Source organism: Carassius carassius, chromosome 20, assembly GCF_963082965.1.
Source record: "Carassius carassius chromosome 20, fCarCar2.1, whole genome shotgun sequence".
Classification (NCBI taxonomy): Eukaryota; Metazoa; Chordata; class Actinopteri; order Cypriniformes; family Cyprinidae; genus Carassius; species Carassius carassius.
In genome coordinates this window covers 29,024,424-29,044,694 of record NC_081774.1, presented here as the reverse complement: position 1 = coordinate 29,044,694, position 20,271 = coordinate 29,024,424, and the positions used below count along the sequence as shown (strand labels likewise).

At 37.8% G+C, this 20,271-nt stretch overlaps 1 protein-coding gene across 1 annotated transcript; it reads right to left on the bottom strand.

Moving 5' to 3' along the window:
* Positions 1-841: 841 nt before the first annotated feature.
* Positions 842-19,283, bottom strand: dvl3a (dishevelled segment polarity protein 3a). Its single transcript, XM_059502419.1, has 15 exons — positions 18,695-19,283; positions 12,785-12,854; positions 11,401-11,519; positions 11,164-11,279; positions 10,924-11,050; positions 9,624-9,717; positions 9,479-9,548; positions 9,146-9,285; positions 8,994-9,070; positions 8,837-8,904; positions 7,878-8,027; positions 7,222-7,353; positions 6,397-6,564; positions 5,123-5,326; positions 842-1,206 (listed from the first exon to the last, which is right to left on the bottom strand). The coding sequence occupies exons 1-15, from the start codon at positions 18,853-18,855 to the stop codon at positions 881-883; spliced, it is 2,022 nt and encodes a 673-aa protein (XP_059358402.1). The 5' UTR covers positions 18,856-19,283; the 3' UTR covers positions 842-880.
* Between the last annotated feature and the right edge of the window lie 988 nt (positions 19,284-20,271).

Genomic DNA, 20,271 nt, shown 5'->3' with positions numbered 1-20,271 from the left:
ATTCAGTGAACATCAAAAGTACTTACTGAAGGACAATATGTAAAGACTTTCAAATCAAATTGTCCCAAACAAATACCAAAACTACCATTTTTAGTACTTGAAAGACAACCTTTTAAAGCTCTTAAAAGGTTGGTGAACATTAGCTGACGAACAATAGAAGCAGATGTGGACAGAGACACAGCCTCAGACACATCTGGATTTCAGATGAAGACGAGAACCTTCACATTCCACAAGCTGAAGCCATAAAACACACACAGACACAAGTGTACTCCAAGCATGTCATGATAAAACTATATTTATAAATTAAAAAAAAGAAATCCCCTTAACATGGTACTTCAAAAATTCTCCCAATAAAATATTGCTGACAAACACTGAAAAATATATTCTCAGTAAAAACAAGTTCCATGAATAATGAAATATCTGCATGAGACATTTACTGAGTAAAAAATATTAAAAAGGGGAAAAAAAACTCCCAAATACGCACTAAAAAAGGGCTATAGAAATTTGGAAATTTGACATTTACGTCCTTGGTTGGACTACATTCACCTTGCATCCTCACACCCATATAGTGTTTTAACTAAATCCCATTCAATTATTGCTATTTCTCTCAAAATCTCTTTTTTTTTGTCCCATCGTTCCATTTTCTCTAACAGCACATTTCCCCAAAATTTTGAGGTAATATTCGTAAGCTTGAATTGTTTCCTTATGCTTTAGTAGACTAATTTCTAAGACCTAAGTGATGTTGGGGCTCACCAGCTACTGAATTTTAGGTCAGCACTAATCCTAATTCTAATTGGCTGCACTAGTAGGCCACGTTTTTTTTTTTTTTTTTGGAAATTCATAAGGCAAAAAACAGTTTGGGCACTTCTGCTTGCAACAGTCACATGATGTCGACGAAGAACTCCCCATTGGCTGTGTTGCAGGAGCGTCGGGAGCCCGTGAGTTCGGGGGGAATGCTGGAGAGGTGGCGGCCGGACGGTGACCCCGGACGGGCTCGTGCTGATCCCTGCTTCAGGCTGTAGCTGTGAGATCGTGAGCTGCGCACGCTGCCCTCGCTGGGCGGCACCGAGCACTCGCTGGGGGCTCTGTCTCTGCGGAAGTCAAAGTCATGAGCGTCGCCCATTTCGCTTCCTCCTCCTAACCTGAAGTCTCCAGCTGCTGTTTTCCCCTCCATTCTGCTCCAGCTGCAGTTTGAACCGCTGCTCCCTACGGACAGTAATGTTAACATGAGTGAGCTGCTGTTTGAGATTGTGAGCATTAGGGCTAACCGTTGAGGCTTGGTGGACCGAAATGTTATTAGTCACTTAGTGTAATAAAACTATTTTTTAAATTGCTTGCCCTCGCTGTTGTAAAACGGAAGCATTTTTTTTTTTAATGGATGTGCTTTTTATTAAACTTCTCAAGGACCGATGCAGTGCAACACCTGCTGAGTGGCATTAAACAGCTTTAAGGATCAAATACAATGTTTTTGATACACCTCCGACTGTCTTATACACCTAAGATGAATTCAGGGTGAATAATTTATGGCTTAATTTTAATTTTTGGATAAACTAACCCTTTAAAGGGATCCCCGGGTATTAAGACATGTATAGCTTAATATAACATAAATGATGTCTCTTATTGAAATATGTAATAGAAAACCCATGAAAGATGCATGTTATTTTAAAAAATCAACATTGTTTTTACACTGTGGGGGGCGCCATTATTTTATGTGCACAGTACATTCTGGGTTGATGACGTCAAATGGTTGCACTTAGCGAGCTCCTAGCGCTTTTTATCGTGACAAGAAAATAAAATACTGATATGATACCACATTGTGTGGCTCTGGGTTGTAATTTTCAGTCGAAGGGGAAAAGTCGATGGCACGGCATTTGGTTTAAATGGTAAATGGACTGCATTTATATAGCGCTTTCAACAGACCCCATGGTCATCCAAAGCGCTTTACAAATTGCCTCACATTCACCCATTCACACACAGACGGTTTAAGCCTATACTTAAGCTCTTTCAGTAGCTGTAGTCATCATATCAGTATTTTATTTTCCGAGTTGTCTATTCAGACTTGTGTTGTGGTAAAAACATCAACAGATAGCAGCAGTAGCTCACAGAGTGCAACCATTTTACGTCATCAGAATAATGGCACCCCCCATAGTCCAAAATATGTATAAAAAATTTTAAATTTTTTTTTAAATAACATACATCTTTCACGGGTTTTTTTATTACATAAAAGATACATCATTTATGGTATATTAAAGGCAGGGTAGGTAAAAAATGTATAAACAACTTTCTTCCAAATTAGTTTAAACTTTCTATATATATCAATGCATAATTAAAATGTAAGTACTCTGATAAAAAGAGTATAAAAATCGAGTGACTCTAGACCGTTTAATCTGTATTAAACACAGCTCATTATTTCCATTCGGGACGAAACATAGGATTGGCTTAGGCGACTGTCACTCTCTCGCAACCATGGCAACCACCCTTTTGCCACACATGACCTGCCCACTTGCGCGCGCACGTTTGATTTGAGGAATTCAAGAGGCAGGGATCCTAGGAATACCAAAACAATGGCAGAGAAACAGCAAGCAAAATTCACAGTACCGGCCTATGCAGTCAGTGAAGGCAAACCAGGCAAAAAAAGGAAGACAGTAACAGTACAAGAAAAGGCAATGAACAAAAAGTCTTTGGATAAACAAAGAAATAAAACACGAGTTAATATCGGCGTGGCTTTCCAGCGATGGCGTGAACTGAGGGAACTCAAGTGACTCCTTGATGGCTTTATTTCTGCTGGACAGGTAAATCTTTCTTTTTGTATTTTGCCCAGAAGGGAGGGGGTGGAGTGAATGGAAATAATGAGCTGTCTTTAAAACAGTCGTGAGAGGTCTACAGACACTCGATTTTTATACTTTCTTTTTCAGAGTACTTACATTTTAATTATGTATTGATATATAAATAAAGTTTAAACAAATTTGGAAAAAACGTTTTTTATAAATTTTTTACCTACCCTGCCTTTAAGCTATACTTGTCTTAATACCTGGTGATCCCTTTAACCAAGAGAAATGTGTGCAATTCAAGTGTGTGTGCGGAGTGTGTTAGCTGAACAGTAGTTCATTGCAGACAGATGGAGGTGCCGGTGCAGTCACTTTCTCTAAAAATACGACGTCATTTTTGCTCATACAGATAAGAGTAATACATCTTTCGAATCTGTAAAGACTCAAACTTTAGTTGTTACTTTTGTAAAATAATGAAAGCAAACAGGATTCGCTTTCTGCCGTCTCGGTCTCTGTGAACTTAAGCGTGAAACTCTGTAACTGTGTGTATCCTTGCCCTACAGACATGAAAAATATATCTATAGAGCACAAAATGTCTACTTTAAATGAACCAATTAAAATGGAAAACAAATATTATGTCATCCATATCCAACATGCATACAGGCTCATCCTCTACTGCAGAGTTGACGAATCAGTGTCTCTGACTAGGGCTGCACGATATTGGGAAAAAATGACATTGCGATATTTTATTTTTCTGCGATATATATTGCGATATGAAATCTAATAAAAAAATTTCTTACAAACAAAAATGGGGTGAGCACACTTACATTCTCATTTTAAATTATTTAAACATCAACACCATCGTGTCAATTGATTAATATGCGCGAGGGAGAGAGAGCAAGACAGCGCTCGTGTTGTTTGAAGACGGTGAGCGTGAAGCCGCCGGCCGGGGCTCGCTCGCGCTCACGCTCTCTCTCATGCGCGCTCTCTCTCTCGCTCTTTCTCACGCGCGCTCTCTCTCCCTCTCTCTCTATTTCTCTCTCTCTCTCGCGCGCGCTCTCTCTCTCTCTCTCTCTGCCCTGTCAAAACTTTCACTCTATGATGGTTAAGCTGTGCAATTAATCCGCGAATCACATTCGTCAAGGGGCAGATGGCCCGTACAGTTAATGAATAACAGATCAACTACGACAGCCTACATCGCACATCCTGCGATGTGACTATCGTGGATTCTTACATCGCGATATCGATGCTTAAACGACACACCGTGCAGCCCTATCGCTGACTTCATCTCTTAAATCGAAAACAAAGAAAGAACTAGTTTTTTTTTTATTATTAAAATGTTAATGCAGCCATCTTACTGTTTTTCCACTGATACATTCACAAATCCTTACTTCTGCCGGTGTGCTGAGGCAAGCTTTCTGCATGTGCATGAGTGTTTATCAGGCTGGGCAATTAAAGGGATACTCCAACCCAAAATGAAAACTGTCATCATTATTCACTTGTCGTTCCAAACCCGGAAAAGCTTTGTTCGTCTTCACAACACAATTTAAGATATTTTGGATGAAAAACGGGAGGCTTGAGACTGTCCCATTGACTGGCAAGTAAAATACACTGTCAAGGTCAAGGAAAACATGAAAAGCATCATCAGAATAGTCCCATCAGCCATCAGTGATTCAACCATAATGTTATGAAGTGACAGCAATACTTTTTGTACACAAAAAAACCGAAATAACGACTTTATTCAACAACTTGTCTCCTCTGTGTCTCTCCACATCAGTGTAGCCCAATTTTGGAGAATCTGAGTTGAACGCAGTCAGCGTATGCTCTTCTTTGTCAGCCGTGCCACAAGTATACGCTTTTTACGTATATTTACACTTTGATTTGAAAGAAAATAGCGCATAAGATTTTCCAAAGTGACGCTACACTTATGTGGAGTGACACTGAGGAGACAAATTGTTAAATAAAGTCATTATTTTTGTTTTATTCGTGTACAAAAAGTATTGCCGTCACTTCATAAACGATAAGGATGCTTTTCACACTTTCCTGGACCTTGTGAGTGTAAATTACTTGGCAGTCTATGGGACAGTCACAAGCCTCCCGGTTTTCATCCACAATATCTTAAATTTCGAAGTTTCGAAGACAAACAAAGCTTTTATAGGTTTGGAACGACAAGTGATTAATGAAAAAAAATCATTTTGGGGTGGAGTATCCCTTTAAAGGTGCTTTATAATGATTTAAATTGTTCATTAATAAATGTGTGTCAACTAATCCTTAAAATGAACGACTACTAGTCGACCAGAAAACTCTGTAGCCGAGGGCAGCCCTAGTCAGCTTTGTGATTTGAGGTGACTCACCTTCGCTGTGCTGGCTGCCTGCGCTACCTCCACCGGCTTCAGAGTAGCTGTGAGCTGCATCCGGGAGGGAATGGGCTGTTGCGTACTGATAAGGGAACGCAGCGGGCCAGGGAGCTTCAGTGGGGTGAAGCAATGGAGCGAGAGTGTCCTGATCAGACGCCCCGCTGGAGCCGTCATGGTCTTGCAGAGAGAGATGGGCCATGTCTACAATAAAACCCAGCCATGTTGATAAGAGTGACAGCACAATGTAAAACAATATACAGTGACTAACGTTAATTACGTTAACGAAAACTATGATGAAAATTATTCGTTGATGACCGTTTTTCAATGGCTAAGTTGATATGACACTGACATCATTAGAAAATGTAACTACAATGACCAAATGTACAAAATGTAATAAAAATAACCCAAAATTACTCTTTATTTTCTCAAACCAAATACAAAAATGTCAACCTCCAACTAAAACTGGATTAAAGCTCCCAGACTTTTAGTCAACCAAAACAAAAAAAAAAACAGGAAAGCTTGACTAAATATGTTAAAAACTAAAAAAGACATCTGACACGGGACTAAAACTAAATTTAAAAACAGCTGACAAAATGAACACTAACAGTGATAAAGATGACTACACTTTCACTGGGACAAATTAAGTATTAGCCTCTGGTGAGCTAGAAATATAATTTTCCCTTGTACGGACAGGACTACACTAAATATAGCACTGGAATATTTATACAACTACATAAACAATCATATACTGAACAACTGGAATAACTCAAATAGCCCTTACTAGTGCACAATGAAAGAATGCAGTAGTTTTATTTAAATTTAAAATGGACCAGTACCAATTGTAAACTCTGTTAATCCATAGTGTTAACAAATAAGCTGGAAAATTACAGTTCTGTCATATATATTTACAATGTCCTTCTGAACTGAAGTGACTCTTTCTTCTGTGAAGCACAACAGGAGATGTTTGGGAGAACCTCTGAGCTGCTCTCTTACATACAATGAATGCATATATAAGCTATTAATCCGTATGACTTTCACACTGGCCGTCGTCAACGCTAGTTCCCTGATGTTGGTTTAGTGCGTCTAGGCCTTAAGTGGGCAGTTCTAGAAATAAGCTAAATATGATGGCTTTGTGAGAGGATTGAAAATTAAAGCCATAGCTCTCAAATGGCAAATCAAGTGTTGCATGTTATAATATATAATATTAATTAATTTATAATATATAATATTTATAATAAAGCACAGGACAGCTTTTTGGTAAAAGTACTTACTGCCAGAAAGATCTCCAAAGATGTAGTAGCACTGCTCTGAGAAGGTGATTTTGTTGACTGTGTGGCGGATGAAGCCGGCTTTTAACAGGTTGCTGGCATACTTTCGTGCTTCACGGCGATCTGCAAACCCTTCCACATGATGAAACAACCAGTCAACCACATCAGAGCCTGTAAGACAACATATGCACCAATTATATACAGCAACCCAATCAAGTATTTTTTTCTTCCCTATTGTGATGTCTGAGAGTGTAACAAATGATCTCAATTATGAAAAAAATAAATAAATGGGTGACTATGTTCTCTCCATCAGTTATTGACTGGATTTTGGATTTGGCCGCAACTTGCAATGGACTAGTGTAAATGACTGGAGAAGTCTGGCATATGTCTTTTCAATGCAAGAGCAGAGTTATGAAATCAAAAACAAATATGTATACATGGATGGATCAATAAGATCAAAAAAACATGCATTTAAAAAAAAAAATTCATTCCATGCCGATTTTACACAGCTCTCTGTATCTCTGTAATACCTCACAATGACATCTTTACCATCCATTCAATAATCAACAACAATCCCTCTGCTCCAGCAGCATGTCATTCAAATAAGATCATAGCAATTAGCGAACTGTGATCAAAATAATTCTTAATGATTCTTAAATGGACAAAATCCACATTCTTTCTCATTCTTCATTTGTTCACTTAGATAAACATTTCAAGTAGGGATGTTGACTAAGATAATAAACAAGTAAAATTCTAAATGTTAACTGATGCAAACTGTCATTTAAAAACACCGTCAGTAATTTTAAGCACTAAAAAGTGTGTCTTGACCTATAAAAGCATTGGCTATAGTGATCTTCAGCCACATTCGGTCTCGAACTTCCAGTCCTGAGTCTGAACAGGCCATTGCTTTTGCAACTGTTGCCATGTCGCTGTGGACGGACAGGTGGTAGTCATCAAATCCTGCGAGAACAACAACACACAGTTTACAAAAGCACAATACACAAAGCATCTGCCTGGCTGCGAGAAACCAGGACCTCCCATGTTCCACACCCAAATATCTAAATATGACTCAAGTCCTCTCAATAGACGTCACTAGGGCTATTTTTTTACCTGTTTTGTCATTTGCCAGGTCCACTAATAAGTCTGATCACTTAGAAAATGAATGGAACGACTTTCCTTAACAAGCCCCATGATTTAAGAAAACCTAAAGCATGTTCTATAAGCATTTGTGAAATATTTATACTGTGAGCGGACAACTGTTTGACAGTTTTTCATTTTCTGTCACTCCACCTGAGCATTTTAAATATTTATAACTAAGCATGTTTCCTACAAATTACTTGTTCTCCATATGTAACATTTTTTTAAGTATTATTGTCCATAACAACTGTTGCGGGATGAAGTTAGGGGTCAAAATTTAGTCATAGCAAATAGATTTTAAATTGTGTGGCATAACGTGGCAACATGAGTGAAGAGAGATATCTTACGCTCTGTTTCTGGGATGGAGCTGGAGATGGAAGAGCTGGTGGAGGTGACGGTGCTCATTGAAGGACTCATGCCGTAGGGAGGATAGACGCCCGTCATTGCTGCCGTATGGGACACCCAGGCTGCAGGGTCAATTGGCCGGATGGGCTCACCTGGGACAGAAGACAACTAGTACTCAACAAAGCAGTAAAGAACAGGTGAGTTTGAGCTTTCAAAACCTTTAAACTTTAAAAATCAAGATGAACAATGACAGAGAACGATCTTAACCCTGTTGTTCAAACTGACACAGTACATTCTTCAGTGGTTCTTTGCAGCACTTTAGGTTCTTCTTATCAAGAACCATTTTTTAACTTTAAAATAAGACATTGAGATACATCACTTCAAATCTTGTACTTTAATGTACCATTCAAATCTGTGTTTGGAGAGCTTATCAGAGAAAGATAACATCATATGATTTCAATATATGTGCACAACACCTTACAATTTGATGTTTTTGAAAAAAGGTCTCTAATGCTCAACAAGGCTGCATATATATACCGGTAATCAAAAATACAGTAAAACCAGTACTATTCTGATATATTATTACACTTTTCTACCTGAATGTATTTTTAAATGTAATTTATTCTTATGATGCAAAGCTGAATTATCAGCATCATTCCTCCAGTCTTCAGTGTCACATGATCCTTCAGAAATCAGTCTTATATACAGATTTGCCGTTCAAGAAACATATTATTATTATTATTATCAATGTTGAAAACATTTATACGGTTAAATTTTTTTTTTTTTTAGAAATCAAATAGAAAGTTAGATATTTTTGGTGACATTAGTATGTCATCATTTATTCCTTTCTCCAAAAAAACAACAAAACAAAAAACTTTCCATCTCTGCTGATGATAGTTTATCTTATGTTGCATTTCTGTATAAATGATTGTGTGAGAAGGGAAAAAAATTGAACACTCACTCCTTGGCAAAGCAAAGCAACTGTTTGGGTTTGGGTCCCAGCATTTGGCCACAGTAAGCGACACGGGTCTGCAAAAAAAATAAATCGGTGCAGCTGTTAACACACTTATGCTGATAAGCTAAACACATCCCATATATCTTGACTGTTTGTGACTCACCCAGGCTTATGCACAATCTCCCTCAGCACTCGTACAGCATCATCATTGCACATGTTCTCAAAGTTGATGTCATTCACCTGTGAGTAAAAACAGAAATCTGCACTGCTGCAACCAGAGTCAGAGTCTTGAACACGTCCCTATCCAGTCCTCACCTGCAGCAGCATGTCCCCGGGCTCGATCCGCCCATCGGCCGCCACCGCTCCACCCTTCATTATAGAGCCGATGTAGATGCCTCCATCACCGCGCTCGTTACTCTGACCCACGATACTGATGCCCAGGAAGTTATACTTCTCTAAATGAGTTAAACCAAGAGAGACTTATAGCAACATAGTTCTTCAGAGTCATCGGGCAGAAAACGAATCATTTATGCCCTTAACAATTTAACTATACAGAACCAATTTAATTAAAGCAATAAGGCACTCACGGCTGTATTTTATTGTTCATATAATCAGAGTTTTATTAAAAAGCAACAAAAGCAGACTCACCCATATTTAAAGTGACAGTGATGATATTCAGCGACATAGTGGAGTCAGTTATGCTACTGAAAGATGAAGACTGAAGAAAGAAAGACACATTCAGGGTGTTTTCTAGATCGCATTAGACACTTAAGAGCTCTGTCTGCTGTCTCACCCTCTCCATTTGCTGGGCTTTGGGTCTGCGTCTCCGCCGGCGGTGTCGTCTCATTAGCCTGGACGAGCCGCTTTGCTCCGTAACACTGCTGAAGCTGAAGAACGGATGGCACAATATAGTGATTACATGAGCTTCTCATGAGAGTCACAGGCAATGTGAATCATTATTGATCACTAGGGATAGGAATCAGAAAGATTTAATCGAGATAGTTCACCCGAAACTGAAGATTGTGTCACCCTCGAAATGCCGTAATATGAAGACATTTTTAATGAGATCAGAGAGACTTCTGTCACTCCACTGAAACTCCCCCAAAACTTTGACGTTTCAGCAGTTTAAACCAACTTTTTTTGGATGAGAAATTATTGATTTATGAAAAACAGATATAATGATGTTGCTGTTTTTCCAATGGAGAGAGAAATCTCTCAGATTTCATAAAAAAAAAAATACAGCAGATAAACAAAAATCATACAGGTTTGGAATGACATTAGAGTGAGAGTATTTTTGGATCACTTTAACAGCTCTGAGTCAGCTTTCATCTAATGACTTTTTCAGGGAGCAGCCAATAAATTTATACTATACAAAAATACCAAACCAATACCAAATACCAAAACAAATTATGGCTGCATTATACATTGTATTTTAATTTTGGTCACAGTTTCTGCTTCTCTCAGCTTGTTAGGCATAACAGTCTGTGATATTTGCCCAAAGGTTGTTTATCCTGCAAAGGTTTCATTTTAATTTGGCATTATCTGGCATTGGTTACAAGCCTCCACAAGCTTTTATGGTTACCAGATGTCAAGAGTTTATATCTCCAAACAATTTTCTCTTAAATTGTTACACACTCTAGATTACTGAAAAACCGCTGAGAACAGCTAAACAGCTAGTCTATATTCTTTCATCAGGCCATTTACGCTGTTTGCTGTGAAATGCGAGTTGACTTTCCCTTGATTTGAGCTTATCTTACATACAAATCAATACCCGTGATTATATTTCTGAGCAAAATAATCATGATTAACCATTATTGCGCAGCCCTATTCAATGCTCAAAACATTAAGGAAAATTTTAGCATTTCCTTATCATCGTTAACAAGCACATCTCTTACCATAAAATGACCAACCCTAACAAAATGGGATTCCCAGGCCTATCAATAGCATTAACATACATTTATTTTAAACAATTCCCAAAACTATGATTACCCACACCTGCTTGTCAAATGGCTCAAGTCAGAGCTCTCACTAAACCACTGGGGCTCGCCGTGATCGTAATCATATGGAGAAGGAACAAATGCTGTGAGACTCACCGGCTGGTGGAGCCGTCATCCGAGTCGAAACAGCTGCTTGATTCCAGTTCGCTGCTCATGAGGGAAGAACGGCTGTCACTGATCTCATAACCTCTGCCGCCCCGTGAGTAGCCATTCTGCCTTCCTCCTAGATCAATTACCACTGATATTAATGCTTAGCTGTTCCAAATATTTAAATGTGAACCTTTTACTGATGGCATGGTAAGACATGCACAGTGAGATGAGAGTGTTGACACGCACCTGAGTGCTCATGGGAGTGTTTCCTGCGCGATCGGTCCCTCTCCCTCCTGTGTGACACGACAGAATCAGTCTCCGTCTCATCGTCCACACCGTGCCGGCTGCCTGCAGCCTTTGGACTGTGTGCAAGAGAGAGAGTACAGAAACAAAAGACCGTGAGAACACGCTCCTTGTTTTGACTTTTATTGCCAACTTGTGATTCGATCTGATCATTTGTATAACACAGCAAAACAAGCGTACTGGAAGGACGGGGGTCTGGAGTCTCCAATGCCTTGGCTTCTCTCATAAGACGGTGGCCGCTCGGACTGACTCTCTGCCACCGAGCATCCATCGGAGTTAGAGCCGTCTGATGACACCAGCTATGAACACACACAAAGAAGCAATGATATGCAGTTCACAGTAACTTGAGGTGGTTATATGTGAATCAATACATGGTTAAACCCACTTTTCACAATCTAACATACCTGTACTACAAACTCCTGTCACTGATCTCTCAGTATATAAACTCACTATATTATATTACAAAACCCAAATCTTCATACATAGCCTATAAAATGGTTCCAGATCCCAAGAGAACTTTGACTATGATGGGTCAAGCAACATTTAAAAACAGAGCAATATAAAGGCAAATTAAAGTGATTCTAGTTTAAAACAAGACCTTGTTTTTGTATTCATGCTGGTAAATAAAAAAATTAAAAAAAAAAAACTTTTATACCATTTTCAAAAAAGTCTACATTTGATATCTCTAAAAATGTCATGTGGTGCAACCGTCAAGTAAAAATGTACACCTGATCATATGTGCGCACACGTAATTTTGATCATATTCTTCAGGATAAAAAGTATTTTTTACAAAATCATGAAATATTAATGTTCTTTTTGGAGTGCTGCACCACATGACATTTTGCAACCTGAACTAACCTTGCCTTGTCACTAAAAGCTCAAACTATCTGATTTTTTAAGAGACTTTATAGACTTTGGCTACAAAATATTCATCCAATCACATCCCTCGGCCCGAGTGCTATGATATGCTGCACTACCTGCATGTCAACATATGTATTTGCATCCACAGTTCATGCAAACATGATATACCAACAGTGCACGCTATTACAATATTTTAAAAACGCTTTACAAAATATCTTTGTTTTTCATAATCATGGTTTTTGAATACTGCTTGGATCACTGGCTGCTCATCTAAACTTCCAGTCACGTTCATCTCTCCTCTTACTGGTGTGAGGAAATCGGAAAGCCATTTGTACTTACCCCAAAACTGCTTTGTTTAAATAGCAATATATTAATCGTGTGTCTGTTTGTGCGTGTGCTATCATTCAGACTGAAAAAGATGTTCTTTGTGGTTGCATGCCATTTAAATATAAACGAGTTGCTCATTAGACGAAGCTTATGCCGCATACCAGAGTCTTTGATTCGCTGCATCAGACAGAAGTGAACCTTAAGCAGGGGGGGACTGGCAGACTCTTTGAAAGATACAAACACAGCAGAGCCAGCACTCAAGAGAACCAGGCATGCACTGAATTAAAAGGCTGATCTAGTATGCAAGAAACACCAGGAATTGGGAATTAAGATGCAGGACTAGATGGGATGTGTGCGTGTGAGTTTCTGTTCTCACCCAGCAAATCACACGGCCATTGTAACAGGGAAGTTTTGCATTATCGTCGGTGATTTCCTCCTTGACCACCCTGCAGAGAAAGAAAATCAGAACAGACAGACAGGTCTTATTTTCCAACCACAGTCTGGGTGCGAACTGCAAAAAAAGAAAGCTCAGCTTTAGAGATCCCCAGAGTGTCTGGATGGGAATAAATTAGAATACCTAAATGAGACAATGACATTAGATGAAGGAAAGGACGGTTTGGATCAGAAACGCATAATAAATCAGATAAACATGCACACACACGTGCTCACAGAACACACAAAGGACTGAACGCAGGGAGACTCCAGAAGATAAGATCCTAAAATCATGAATCCAAAGATATTTCAGCTCTACAATGTACCACTAGAAAGTAGAGTTTGCAGATCTGTATGAAAAGCCCTGTTTGTTCAAATGCTCATATGTAAAACTAGCACAAGCTTACAGCATTTACAACCAAAAAGAATGTAACATGACACTCCGAAACAGATCATTTAGATTCCACTATCAGTTTGTAAAACATACAACAAAAATGTATATAAATTCCTACGAGGCAAACAATAAATTTAGGTTTCCCACTCTTTATGACCTTTACATTGACATGTAACCAATGCTTAAAAATTAAATAATCCTGTGGTGTGGTCAAAAGCACAAATATTCCATGCTTGCTCTGAATTATCATGTACATTATTGTGCAAAACTTTTTTTTTTTTATAGAAATTAATACTTTCATTTACATTTAGTCATTTTGCAGACGCTTTTATCAAAAGCGACTTAAAATTGGGGGATACGTAAAGCCATTTTTCTTAAAGAGGCAAACAGACACAGGAAGTGCTTGTAATATCAAGTTTTAGACATTGTTCAAATAAGTACAAGCTAGAAAGAAAGGAATAAATAGAGAAATTATTATTAAAAAAATGTTTTATGATGAAGTCAAGTAGCTTCGAAAGTCGCTTGAAAAAAACCCTTTAATTTAGGGAGGATGCATTAAACTGAAAGTAACAAAAAGGATTTTTACACTGACACAAAATATTTCTATTTCACTGTTGGACTATTTCACTTTTGAGCTTTCTACTTATACAAAAAAAAAAAAAAAAAAAACATATATATATATACGAATTCCGGAAAAGTTGGGACGTTTTTTAAATTTTAATAAAATGAAAACTAAAGGAATTTCAAATCACATGAGCCAATATTTTATTCACAATAGAACATAGATAACGTAGCAAATGTTTAAACTGAGAAATTTTACACTTTTATCCACTTAATTAGCTCATTTAAAATTTAATGCCTGCTACAGGTCTCAAAAAAGTTGGCACGGGGGCAACAAATGGTTAAAAAAGCAAGCAGTTTTGAAAAGATTCAGCTGGGAGAACATCTAGTGATTAATAAAGTTAATTGATATCAGGTCTGTAACATGATTAGCTATAAAAGCTTTGTCTTAGAGAAGCAGAGTCTCTCAGAAGTAAAGATGGGCAGAGGCTCTCCAATCTGTGAAAGACTGCGTAAAAAAATTGTGGAAAACTTTAAAAACAATGTTCCTCAACGTCAAATTGCAAAGGCTTTGCAAATCTCATCATCTACAGTGCATAACATCATCAAAAGATTCAGAGAAACTGGAGAAATCTCTGTGCGTAAGGGACAAGGCCGGAGACCTTTATTGGATGCCCGTGGTCTTCGGGCTCTCAGACGACACTGCATCACTCATCGGCATGATTGTGTCAATGACATTACTAAATGGGTCCAGGAATACTTTCAGAAACCACTGTCGGTAAACACAATCCGCCGTGCCATCAGCAGATGCCAACTAAAGCTCTATCATGCAAAAAGGAAGCCATATGGGAACATGGTCCAGAAGCGCCGTCGTGTCCTGTGGGCCAAGGCTCATTTAAAATGGACTATTTCAAAGTGGAATAGTGTTTTATGGTCAGACGAGTCCAAATTTGACATTCTTGTTGGAAATCACGGACGCCGTGTCCTCCGGGCTAAAGAGGAGGGAGACCTTCCAGCATGTTATCAGCGTTCAGTTCAAAAGCCAGCATCTCTGATGGTATGGGGGTGCATAAGTGCATACGGTATGGGCAGCTTGCATGTTTTGGAAGGCTCTGTGAATGCTGAAAGGTATATAAAGGTTTTAGAGCAACATATGCTTCCCTCCAAACAACGTCTATTTCAGGGAAGGCCTTGTTTATTTCAGCAGGACAATGCAAAACCACATACTGCAGCTATAACAACAGCATGGCTTCGTCGTAGAAGAGTCCGGGTGCTAACCTGGCCTGCCTGCAGTCCAGATCTTTCACCTATAGAGAACATTTGGCGCATCATTAAACGAAAAATACGTCAAAGACGACCACGAACTCTTCAGCAGCTGGAAATCTATATAAGGCAAGAATAGGACCAAATTCCAACAGCAAAACTCCAGCAACTCATAGCCTCAATGCCCAGACGTCTTCAAACTGTTTTGAAAAGAAAAGGAGATGCTACACCATGGTAAACATGCCCCGTCCCAACTATTTTGAGACCTGTAGCAGAAATCAAAATTGAAATGAGCTCATTTTGTGCATAAAATTGTAAACTTTCTCAGTTTAAACATTTGCCATGTTATCTATGTTCTATTGTGAATAAAATATTGGCTCATGTGATTTGAAAGTCTTTTAGTTTTCATTTTATTAAAATTAAAAAAACATCCCAACTTTTCCGGAATTCGGGTTGTACATATATATATATACACACACACATAAACACACATACATACACACACACACACACTGATAATAATCATGAGCACCAAATCATCATATTAGAATGATTTCTGAAGGATCAAGTGACACTGAAGACTAATGATGCTGAACATTCAGATCTGCATCACAGGAATGAATTACTTTTGAATGTATTAAATTAGACAACACCTATTCTGAATTGCAATACTATTTCACAAAATGACTGTTTTTACTAATTCTTTGATCAAAGAAATGCAGCCGTGGTGAGCATAAGAGAACTTTTTATAAACGTAAATAAATCTTACTGACCCAAAATAATATGTACTATAGTTTATGTTTATTATAATTAATATGTATAGTCGGATCATGCAGTATAGTATGTCAACTTTCCAAAAGTGAAAGGTCCTTTACAAACCAAGGGACAAGTCAAAATTATTTACTGTGGTATTTACAACCATGCTACAGATGCTTAATATTTTAAAACCAGAGTATTTTGTTATTCTACACTACCCGTTTTTTTACATAAACTACCCATTTTGATGTGCACGCGGCGAAAAAAAACTAAAAAAAAAAACTAATCCAATAACGGCATTTAAAAATGGGTAAAAAGACTCTTTGTTGTGTTGACAGACATGTAAAACATCAATAGAGAAAGATTGAGCTATTCATTTCCATTTGGCAGAAATCTGAGACTGCCCCTTCAACGACGAATGTCTTTAAGCTTTTAATGAACTTTTTTGAAGGGGAGTTGAAGGGAGGGGAATGGGACGATCAAACTACGACATATTTCACTTGGGAAGGTTGTAAAGCTGCCAGCGCTGAAGCGATCAGGGCATTCCAGTCACTGCCTGCAGTTGTTCCAAGTCAACATTCTTGGGCCTAATGCAACAGACAGACAAGACAAGACCACTAGCCAGTGCTCCCAATGAGACTTATTCACAAGCTTGGGGTTATATATAACACACCTTTAAACCAGAAAACAAATATGAAGCCAAGTTTCACAACATTTCCAGTTGCTTCAATCAATGTACAAGTAACTATTGGCCCGTCAAGCACAACATATTGTAATAATGCAAAAAATTATAAAGAAAAAGCTCTAAAAAGTCAATCTCAAAGTCAATTCGTTTTCATGACCTTTCGAAATAGTCATGATGATTGACAAATGATTTCTTATTTTATTAATAATTTAATCTAGAGATATTGCTGGGAAGATTTTAATGAATCTATTTGATGAATGAGCACACTGTAATATATGAAATACACACTATCTCCAATAAGACATTTCAAACACTACCTTGCAAGCAAGATTTACTCTTTACAAGCACTCACGATGAGTAATATCCAATTAATTATATGTTTAAATTATATTCCTTAACTAATTTCCATAATGTACCACACTTTAGAATCCCCTGATACTTCCAGGTTTTCCATGACCTGGCAAACAATTAATTGCATACAAAATAAAAGTTTTTGTTTACATAATATATGCATGTGTGCTGTGTATATATATATATATATATATATATATATATATATGGGTCAAAGATGTTAAGATGTCCGCATCAAGAATAATGTACAAAAGTGATTTTGTGTCCATAGAAAGCACATTAAATGTAAGTAAAATGTCTATTTTTAAGGTTTTTAAATAAGTTTTTGGAGAATAAAATGTCAAAATTTGGTTGAAATAATGTTACATTGTCATTCAGTATAACACAATATTTATGCATAAATTCAAACAACATGCTTATTCTGACGTGTGCATATTAAAATATCTAAATGAATAATGGAGCATACTAAATTTTATTGTGTTTAAATTAGTACATATTCTTACTGACAAATAGGCAAAACCTAGGATAGTGGCAAATGTTAAAAATGTAAAATTACAACTCATTAGTATTTGGGGTGAAAGTAATTAGTCTTTTAATATGTCATAAATTAAATTTTTTTGTAAATATGCCTGACAAGATTGTTACACTGAATGACATTTTACTAGGTGTCTTCTGTAAATCAGGGCAAAATGTATGATATTTATTTTTAATAAATATTTATTAAATGATATTTATTTATATATATATATATATATATATATATATATATATATATATATATATATATATATATATATATACACATGTAAATATTTAAAAAATATATACTATATGTGTGTGTATTTAAATATACATAATAAATATACACAGTACACACACATATATTATGCAAACAAAAACTTTTATTTTGAATGCGATTTATCGTTTGACAGCACTACCCTGGTCTACTTATCCAAATATACAAAGTATGCTTTTAAATGCCTAATCAAGGCCTAAATAAGAGGTCAGAGAGTTCACATGAACTCCAAACGGCATATGGATGGAAAATTGGAAAAGTGAGTCTATGGCTAATGACCAAGACCACACCATAAATAACGTTAAACGCGTCCAAAATTCCATAGAAACGCACCTCGAATGTTTTCATCATTTGGGTGGGTGGGGGGGGGGGGGGCTGTTGGTTTTGGGGACATATGGCCGTTTAACGGCGCATGCGCACTGCACATTCAAATCGATTCTGTACTTCTGTGCTTTTGAATCGGGGTGGAACATTCCTCAAAGATTTGGTTAATAGGTTTAGTTTCGGCGATACTCGCGGAGGTGTTTTGTAAAAAAAAAAAAAAGAAAAAAGAAAAAAAAAATACTTTAGGAACATAAGAATAAAGAAACCCCAAAACCAAGAATGCTTTTTGTGTAGCCATGGCAATTTAGACTGACGCTGGAGAACATTCAAGAAGAAAGGATCCTAAACTACTCCCTCCGTGTTACTTTGACTGCGGTCACCAACCATCCACTTACTAACTAACTACTCCCAAAGCTCGTACCGACAGGCCAAAAGCCATATTTGAGGGTAATCCAGCTTTAAAATGGATGCCGTCGACAATTGAACAGGACTTAACATTCACCCCTGCTGAACCCCGCACACACACACGGTTCATTTGACTCCTTTCACACACACTTGTGACCATCACAACTAATAAAATACATTACATCAGCCTCTGAAAAATCACGGCTGTTGATCCACGATCCAAACAAGGAGTTAAAATGTGCGAGGACCGGGAATTGTGCGTTAAAACCCGAGAAAGAGACGCATAAGTGCGAAGAAAGCGAATGTACGGTAGGCTCACCCGAAGTCATCGTCCATAGATTTAAAGAAAAACTTGAAGTTTGGTTTCTTGAGAGCGTTTTTCAGGTCCAAAAGGGTGACCCTCTCGGCAGGGATGGGCAATTTGACCAGGTATGGAGTTTCCTGGTCGTCGAGATGGTAGATCACTTTAGTCTCCCCCATTGCAGACCGCTGGGGAGAAGTGTACGGGGGTCATCCAGCGCAGGGGCCCCTCTGATGCCCCTCCACAGTGCGCTTTTGCTCGCTTCCACCCGCCAGTTGACTTTTTTGTTAATCCCGTCCTTTCTTCCTTGCCTTCCTCCGGAGTTCCCAGGAATCTTCTATATCAGCGCAATTATTCCATGAACTGTGGGGTTTGAAATACGATTAATGACCCATATACTCTTATTTCACGGCGTCCCGCATGTTGAGAAAGGAGTATAGTGCGTGAAATGCGTGATAAAGACGCTTATTTTAGTCAGGAGTGCCGTGTCTTCTCGGAGAGCTTCCCCGTGCTCTCCTTCCAGAGGGTTTTGTATTGCTTTCATTGACGCCGAACGCCCGGGGTCACGCGCTCCCTCTAGCGGAGAGGCGTGGTGGGTGTCAACAAAAAGTTACTTGGGGTCATTCCATCTGGAGAGTGGGGTAAACTGGGCCGCGCACCTACTTTGTCCTCTAGGCATGGAGAATGTATCTAAATATATGTCTAATATCAACTAGAACCACATACACTAGCACTGCTGAAAAAAAGGTGTTCCTGTGACACAACATAACCTGAATAAACTTTGTCATGTCCAGAGAAGTCATGAAGAGTCATTGAAGTACATATTAATAATCTAAATGCAAACACAATAACTGTTTAAGTAATAGTTATAATTTAAGCGTTTTCCCATTCTAAAATCTTATTATACGTACCATTAAGCTTTGCTATAATATATCTACAAAAAATATATATATGTGTGTGTGTGTGTGTGTGTGTGTGTGTGTGTGTGTGCGTGTGTGTGTGTGTGTGTGTGTGTGTGTGTGTGTGTGTGTGTGTGTGTGCGCGCGCGCACGGGCACGGGCACTTGTGTTTTGGTTTTCTAATAGCCATGGCTATTATTTGTCTGCAGACAAAAGATTTATCAAATCCTTTAGGGAAACTAAAAGAAACCTAAGACATCATTATTGCATGTAATTGCAAAATTTTAGTGAACAGTGCTGGGTGGATTACTTACAAGTGTAGTCTGTTACTGATTACAAATTGATGAAAACTGTAGTCAGTAGTTTAATTTAGATTACTCAATTTAGGTAATGCATTTTGACTATTACATTTCTTTTAGATTACTTGTGACCTAACATTTGAATAGGATTATTGCTATTAATGAGTAATCAAATATATACAAAAAAAAAATTGTGAAATCAGATTATGAGCATTTTAAAATGTAACAGAATCTAATTATCAGTGCTACATGTTTGGAATCTGACTGCGTGATTCAGATTTAACGTAATCAGTTACTACCCAGCGCTGTTAGTGAAATATGAAAAGTAACAAACGTAATGAATTTTGTTTAATAAAAACAATATATATTAAAAGCTAGCATTTTTTTATATTCTCTC